The sequence below is a fragment of the Mytilus galloprovincialis genome, chromosome 11, assembly GCF_965363235.1.
Source record: "Mytilus galloprovincialis chromosome 11, xbMytGall1.hap1.1, whole genome shotgun sequence".
Classification (NCBI taxonomy): Eukaryota; Metazoa; Mollusca; class Bivalvia; order Mytilida; family Mytilidae; genus Mytilus; species Mytilus galloprovincialis.
This window is the reverse complement of record NC_134848.1, coordinates 51,515,203-51,524,146: the sequence shown is the minus strand read 5'-3', so window position 1 is coordinate 51,524,146 and position 8,944 is coordinate 51,515,203. Positions and strand designations below refer to the sequence as shown.

Sequence of the window (8,944 nt, the reverse complement as noted above, 5' to 3'; positions counted from 1 at the left end):
TAATTTTTAATATTGTGTAACAGCAAATTTTAATAACACAAAAAATCCGTATTTTCATGCCAGTACCGAAGTACTGGCTACTGGGCTGGTGATACCCTCGGGGACTAATAGTCCACCAGCAGAGGCATCGACCCAGTGGTAGTAATAAAATCAACGGTACCAATTTTGTTGCACCAGATGCGCATTTCGACAATACATGTCTCTTCAGTGATGCTCGTGTTTGTCAAACTGTTATATATCCTATTAAATTTTTCCGAGAAAGTGTGTGGTTCAAGTTTTTATATTTTTGTTCTAGGGTCAAGATAAATATTTTTTCAAAATTTTATGAAAATTAAACTTAGTAAAGACTTTAGGTACTACCTTAATAACCAGAAAATATTCTGATTATATCTTTTATTATAATTTATCATTTTAAAAGTCAACTTTTTGATTAGATATATTTCTAATGGCCCTAGTTTGGAATATAACCCATTAAAAATGCATCACCAAAACGATGTGATAGTCAAACTACACGTAATAACAGCTCTTGAAAGTATGAACCAGGTAAAACTACGTCTGATCATTTTTCTCCATTATAAAACATAAACCTTTACATGAATAATATCAACAGATACCAATTACAATTTCTCCTATTTATAAAATCCTAGCAATCGGATATATCTATATATTAATTATAATAATGGTGGGAATAATAAGTTCGGATATATGAGGTGTGGATCATGTGGATGGGGCGTACAGAATAAAGAATAATGAGGGGAAAAGTAATATAAAAAATTGAGAATCACGGGGCTCTAGAATATAATGATTATAACTGCAACAACAACAAAAATGGATACAAAATACCGATTACAAAAACAGAACAATGTCCCAAACACAATTATGAAGTAATTACAGTCTAGCCATTATTTTAAAAGATAAAGAACAATGAGCAAAAATGTTTTAAAATAAAGAAACCTCATAATATTATATAAATATAATAATGGAATTGATCAGTTTGGATATACCACTGTTCATTTGATTAAAGACAATGGACATTTGTATCCTGTTAGTTTTGCCATAACTGGATTTGGATCAAAGAAAACCTGAATGTATTTTATTTTCATATCTGACGTCACTTCCGCTACACATGACCCAACCATTTCAATGTTTTCTCCTGTTAGTTTCTGGTCTTTATATGGACCAGTCCATTTTGTCCAATGTCGCCATGTAAAGCTTACTATCGGTGGACCTACAACACATTGATTACTTATTAAAAAAAGACAGACTTGTCTAGCAACAAAGAATAATAAAATATGGCAGCTTTGAGTTGGTTGACCGTTATGGAATATCCGTTGCACAGATGGCATGAGGCCAAAATTAAAAATATGTTTGTTTCCCCTCCCCCCATCCGGGTAAAAATAAGCCCGGGTCAAAAAATTATTTTCCACAAAAAAATCAAAATTATTTTTTTCCTGAAAATAATTTGTTTCCATTTTTGGAAAGTGCTTGAAAGCAGAAGGATTGATAATCTAAATAAATACACTCAAATTGAGCACACACAACTGATAAGTGCCCTGGACTGGACAAGTCAAACCATTCATGTGACCATGCTATGACAATCACATCCAGTTAAAAAAAAAACCAGAACCTGCCTTCCTGGTCTGTTTACAAAGGGTAGACCCGGGGGAAGGGAAGCAGACATTCTTTTAAATGTGGTCTGATAAATGTTCCTTATGTGATAGCTACAATCCCGTTATCTTTTCACGAATGTGACCTACCGAATTAGCCTATTTGTAATAACATGAACATGAACATAAGACAACACGACGGGTGTCATATATGAAGCAGGTTCTGCTTACCCTTCCGGAGCACATGAGATCACACGACAAATTTTGGTGGGTTTTGTGTTGCTTAGTCTTTTTTTGTTGTTGTTGTGTTTTGTGTACTATCATTTGTCTTTAATTTGTTATTTTTTAGCCATGGCGTTGTCAGTTTTTCTTTTCGATCTATCAGTTTGACTGTCCCTCTGGTATCTTTCGCCCCTCCGTTTTATGGCATATAATACGGATAAAAAGAAAGAAACATAAAAAAAAAAACACTTCTAAGTTAAGGCAATCAGAAATTCAGAAATAAAAATTGAAAAAAAATCCAAATTAACAATGTCGACGTGTCATGATTATTGTCATCTCTAGGGGAACGATCATTTAACTATCAGATAGGGGAAAAGGGGGTTAAGCAGACGACAACAACAAAATTTGAATTAAAAGTTAAACACGTAATATAAGAACAAACGCGTGTACTAATTTCCGAATAGAGACATTGGTACACGGAAACAGGACATGGAATGTCCAGAGTAAACTATCAGTTTGCTTAAATAAATACCCGATAAAACGTCGAGAACTTCCCACGGAAACCCTTCCGGAAATGCCTTTTTAAAGAGGTCGTGTGATGAATCGTGTGTTTCCTTGGATACATCTATAAACGGCGAGTCCAACAACATCATGTTGTAATTGCCTAACTCTACATTGTCATCTCCTGTGAACTTTTTACCGCCATTTACTTGGAAATAAAAATCACCATCTTTTGATATCGTTATCCAGTCCTGTAAAATTAAGATACTTGTAAACACATGATCACTTTCAAAAAGTAAAATCACTTTGAGTTTCTTGACTCAGAAGCATAACACTGAATATCAGTACACGTGCATTTGCGAAAATGTTTACAAAAAAAAACAATCTTTCATTGGAGCCAAAAAAATAAATGAAAAGTACATTTGCGCCATTCTACTGTAATTTATATTTTCGCGTCCAGAATATTCAAGAAATGTTTGCAACTGGACTTTAAGCAACCAACAATCAATGAATCAATTAACAAATATTGATAACTATATTGATAATATCTATAATTATATTCAACTGTATAGCTTCTTTTAATAGAACGCGTACAGTTTAATTTAACATATTATCTATGATTTTGTTGTTTTTTGTTATATAAAGTTTTTTCGTGGCATTGTCAAGTTTGTTTACACTGGTATCTTTCGCCTCTCTTTTGTTTTAACTCCGCGAGTCTAGATCTGTCTAAGAAATAATTCAATTAAGAATGATCACTCCTCTGTTTACAAAAAGTAGCCTTTTAGAAGACTTATATATTTAGATAGTAATACTTTATAAAAAATGGAACATAAAGATTAGAAAAAATTACAGGTCGATGTTGGTTTTTTTTTAGACATAATCAATTGAAATTTAGGCGGGAGATTACTCTCTTTTAATTATACAATTTACATACATTTAACATTGGCAACTTTTTTACTCATAATTTTCGAAATAATAACATCTTTTTAGAAATGCTTTAAACAAAATGTAATTAAGTCATTAAGAAAATTAAGGTTTAGTGGGCACAATATTTATTGGCTTTGCATGGATAAAACTAAAGGAATCCGAATATTCGACAAAAAGTAAACATGTTTACATGAAACGAACATCCTAAATTTAGGCCGTGTTCACGTTGCATGACCTAAACTCGGTGTTGTGTTAGTGTAAGGGGACGACCATTTGATATTATGGGGGGGGGGGGGCAGGAGGATTTGTTTTTGATCAGTTATTTATTTTTGTAAACTAAGAGGACAGATTATCATTTTCTGCACTATTGAAGCGAGATTTTTCAGTTTTATTTAAGCAAGGGACTGATTATTTGTTTTCACAACTTTATTTATGATATTTGAAAACATACAATTTTTAAATGATTTGTTTATTATAAATAATACATGTATAGTCAAGTCATTATGTACCATTTAATTAGAGTTAATCCTCCTCCTCTGCAGAAATGAATCTTTTATATTCCCAACTGCATATACATGTATTGCATACATACTTAGTAATGAAGTTGGGTTGTAACTAGCCTTTTTTAAAAGTATTGGCAGACATATTTGGCCGAGCTGAGCGAGGCAAATTTTTTTTTGAAGGGTTTTGGAGCCATTGAAGGCCCAAGAAGCTATAGAACAAATGATGCAAAATCATACTTTCATACTTTCTGTGTGTTCCCAAGACCCTTTTAAAATCTGAAAATGCAAGTTTTGTTTTAATAATTTTTTGACAATATTTTGGTCTCAAAGCAAAATGTATAAATTCAGTGTAAGACTAAGTTTCTAGGGACAACATTAAAAGACCAATGAGCATGATAAAGCAAAAAATGGAATTCACATAGTTAAGTCTTTGGCTGCTGTTTTTTTTTTAAACTCATGATCAAGTTCATAACAAAATTATTAGATTACAAAAGGAATGCAACTCTTATTGAGCAGAATACAGATGGGCAATCAATGAACAAAAGACAAATAAATAATAAACATTGACCCCGAAAAAATCAGGACTACGTCTGAGGGAAAACAGAACTTTCTTCTTGCAAGGCACTCGCCATGAACACAATTTGATATGGAGACAAACGTTTGGTTTTGAAAATTTGCCTCAATGTAGTTACGGCCCTGTTAAAATAAAAGTGAGGTAAGGTTTCCTGAGACAATATATCTCTCGAGTTAAATGAAACCAATTTTCATACATTTCAAGTATTTATTTAAATAATATTTGTAATTTTATTATTAAAAAAATTGGGAAGTGTTTTCCGATTAAATTTTTTTGGGGGGATAATAGATGAATTTATGAAGAATATGGTGCCATCTCATACTTTCGATTAGACCTGCTGAGTTTTTTATTTTCAATACATTGCCAGTCAGGTAATTTATTTTCAATACATTGCAAGTCAGGTAATTTATTTTCAAACTACCACAGAACAAACCATTTATTTTTGTGATTATCAAGGCTGAGCCATTTATTTTTAAAATCCTCCTGGCCCCTCGCCCCCCCCCCCCCCCCCCCCGAATATCAAATGGTCGTCACCTAACTCACACATAAACTAAACATACCGGTATTATACTTACGATCCCATTGGTAAAACTCAATGTTTACATGTAGTTTAAATCATGTTTTGTCTACATGCAGTCGATGTAGGCCTTGTGTAGGTTAAGTGTACACAAAACTAGACATTCAGAACTTTAATTTTCCCATGTATATTTAAAAAAAGAAACGATTTTTATATAAAATTGATACATATAACACTGATTAATAAAGTTCTTTACGGAAATATTTGTCTAAACTTGATATATTTATTTGTTATAAAACACTTAACGTAGCCATAATAACCCCTTATCAAGACTCATCCATCATCATTTCCGAACACATAATTCATTTGAAAAGGTCTTCCCAAATCGACTGGACGTACACACTGATAGAAATATTTGCCACTGGTCTTTACTCAAACAACGATTCACTCATAAATGCCTTACTGAAAAATAGTGAGGTTAATTGTTTGTGTAGTATCTCAGATCCGTTAAGAGATAATTAGAAAAAAAAAACATTACCCCCTCCCTTTGCCAAAAACTCCTTGAAGAAAAAAATACCATTTGAAAAAAAACAGAAAAGATAGAAATGTAGTGATCCTTAACATCGCAATTCTTTTTCTTCGTCTGTAAGCACGCTGATGCAACCTACGTTTTTAATGCGTAATCGAGGCATCTTTTAACTACTGCAAATCATCAAAAATGACTTTCTTAAAGGAGCAACCACTTTACTTCAAAAAAGGGGGTTGTGTTCTGAGTCAGAAATTTTTCTCGCGCGAAAGTTTATATTTAGTTAATGTTTTTTTTCGATGGTACCAATTCAATATTTAACACTATAATGTATGGGGAAACTTTGGATTCAGAATATTTGTTCATTCTAATCATCTGTATGACTCGATTTTTGTTTTAATCAAATTGTGAAAAAATCTGTCCCCCCCTTTTTTTTTAATTCAAATGGTTGTTCCCTAACTGCTAGAAAAGTTGTTCGAAAATTTGAATTCGGTTCTACGTAATGAACATTTAAATGACATATAGTTTACAAGTGTGAACAAATCTTATGTACAGGTAGCTAAACAAGGTGTATAGATGTGAAGAAATGTATTGTGAAACTAGTGTACATTACATTAAACCAAATGTAAACATGTTTACTGTACACGGCGTTTGGTGTGAACACGGCCTTAGATAAAGACTATCAAATGATAAAGTAGTTTAGTCTAATGAATACAAAAAACCGTTACGTCAATATTCCATACCTACATTTGCACTTTTAAAACTAATATATTATATTAAGAACATTTATCGATGCATCATATCTTTCTAAATTAACACTTAAAAGATTGATGTATGCGACAGATATTGTTTTTTAATTGATTTCATTTTTTTAATATATGAATACTTCAATGCATTTCACATACTTAGACAAGTATAAATAAGTATTGTTGACTGGTGTTTATTACCAAGCTTACGCGTTTCAAGGCGAAAACATTTCTAACTTTGAATGAGTTATTTTAATAAAAAAAAAACAGGGAACAGTTCTTTCAAAAACCTAAAAAAAAAGTCAAATTAAACTCCCCAGAAAAATGTGAAATAGTTGCCAATAACCTCAACAGACCCTTGCACGTAGATGTTAGCCACCTAAAGTGAAGGTCACATTACAACCCTCAACAATGGTAAAAACTCATATCGTATAGTAAGATATACAAGGATCCGACATAACAATATGTAAAAGAATGCAAATAAGTAAACGGTACCCATGAATAAATAAAAGAATTAAAAAAACAATTAATAATAGACAGCAATCAATAACCACCACCGAGTTACAGACCCATGAATTGTGACAAAATACCATTCTCAGTTTTGTTTCTTCTTGTTGTAGAGATGAAAAAACCGTCAATGTTCAATCTGTTGTTTTGTTAGATGTATTTCTATTTGTATGCATCCCGATTATTTTATTTGTTCTCGAGATGTACAGTTACACCATGGCAAAGGTAGGAGGAGGTTTGACCGCACCTTAACATGTTTAACCCTGTCACAATCTGTATGAGCCTGTTGTATAGCGGTTGTCGCTTTGTTCAAATCTGTCATATTTGCTTTCGTCAACTGTTTTGGTATAAATTAGGCCGTTAGTTTTCCACAACCAACAACTGAGGACACACAGTCACAGTCTTAGAGAACTATAAGTCAAAATATCTTTCCAATCACTGTACTTTTTTGTCCAAAAATGTTTTAGTACACGATCAATTTAAAAAACGCCTTATAAAACTATAGGCTCTAAAGAGCCTGTGTCGCTCACCTTGGTCTATGTGCATATTAAAGAGGTCACAGATGGATTCATGACAAAATTGTGTTTTGGTTATGGTGATGTTTGTAGATCATACTTTACTGAACATTCTTGCTACTTACAATTTTCTCTATCTATAATAAACTTGGCCCTTTAGATACAGAGGAAAATATTTTGTAAAAATTTACAAAAATTTACTAAATTAATGAAAATTGTTAAAAATTGACTATAAAGGGCAATAACTCCATAAGAGGTCAACTGACCATTTTAATCATGTTGACTTATTTTTAGATCTTACTTTGCTGACAGAACATTATTGCTGTTTACAGTTTAGTTTATCTCTATCTATAATAATATTCAAGATAATAACCAAAAACGGCAAAAATGTTCTTAAAATTACCAATTCAGGGGCAGCAAACCAACAACCGGTTGTCCGATTCATCTGAAAATTTCAGGGCTGATAGATCTTGACCTGATAAACAATTTTACACGTGTCAGATTTGCTCTAAATGCTTTGGTTTCAGAGTTATAAGCCAAAATGTACATTTTACCCCCTATGTTCTATTTTTAGCCATGGCGGCCATCTTGGTTGGTTGGCCGGGTCACCGGACACATTTTTTAAACTAGATACCCTAGTGATGGTTGTGGTCAAGTTTGGTTAAATTTGACCTAGTAGTTTCAGAGGAGAAGATTTTTGTAAAAGTTAACGACGACGGACGACGGACGCCAAGTGTTGGGAAAAGCTCACTTGGCCCTTTGTACAACTGAAATTATAAATTCGACATTTTTTTTTCTGAATTCTGTACAGAAATAAAAATAATCTGATTATTGAAAAATTTCAGTAGTAAAACAATCATCATGCGAATTTTACAGAATGATAATTTTTTCAAAGATACAGAGAAATTAAGAACCGCAAAACAACGAATCTATGGATTTACAAAGATAAAGGAACGATTATTTAACTTTAAAAATGTGGGGATTTGAGTGGGTGGGTATGGTTGTTTTCCTTAAAATATATTCTGGTCCCCAATTTGATGAAGGAAAAGAAATTGTGGTCAAGCAGATGACAAAAAAAAAAAGATTCTGACTCCAGATTTTACCCATACTTTCTTGTGTTAAATTTTGAAAAAATAATTTGATTGAAAGCATAGAATTACTAAACAAAATGTTAGCGCTTTGTGCGAAAAACAAACTTTGTGACTTAGACCCCAACACCCCCCCCCCCTTTTTTTGAAGTTACATGGTTGCTCCCTCACTAGTAGGACATCCTACCTTAAGATCAGATTTGTGTGAACTTTCCATCTCCCAGGATTTCACTAAGTCTTCCACTGTTTTCTCCAAAGATCCAGTTTGGTGATTCTTACTTTTCTCGCGCATGAATTTGTTGTTGACCACAGTGTAGTCCGGTTTTCCATGTCGCCATTTTGTATTTGGGTCATCCATCCCAGACCTTACTGGAAATTCGTTTTGTTCCATTTCAAAAGTTTTTAACAGTCTTACTATAATAGAAAATTAGAAATTAATTAAATTGTTAACAGTGTTCTTATACTAGAGCCCTTTCCGATCTCGAGTAAACATGCACTGAAGTTTACAAGTGAACAAACGCACGTATTAGGCATCATATATAATTTTGACATATTGTTTTAAAAGTAGACAAAATTACGTAATTAAAATCTTATGTGGTTACATCATGAATAAATATGATTTAGAAACTAGTACAAAACTTTCTCATGTTCCAACTTTTCAAATTCTAGAACACCCTTTATTTAGGTAGTAAATAAAAAAACAAAACTCCT

The 8,944-nt window shown here is 32.6% G+C and overlaps 1 protein-coding gene across 1 annotated transcript; it reads right to left on the bottom strand.

The window, feature by feature from the left end:
* Window positions 1-691: 691 nt before the first annotated feature.
* LOC143051220 (uncharacterized) lies at window positions 692-8,726 on the bottom strand. The gene is made up of 3 exons (XM_076224196.1): window positions 8,421-8,726; window positions 2,362-2,581; window positions 692-1,228 (listed from the first exon to the last, which is right to left on the bottom strand). Exons 1-3 carry the CDS (start codon window positions 8,622-8,624, stop codon window positions 1,011-1,013), a joined length of 642 nt encoding a protein of 213 aa, XP_076080311.1. The 5' UTR covers window positions 8,625-8,726; the 3' UTR covers window positions 692-1,010.
* Between the last annotated feature and the right edge of the window lie 218 nt (window positions 8,727-8,944).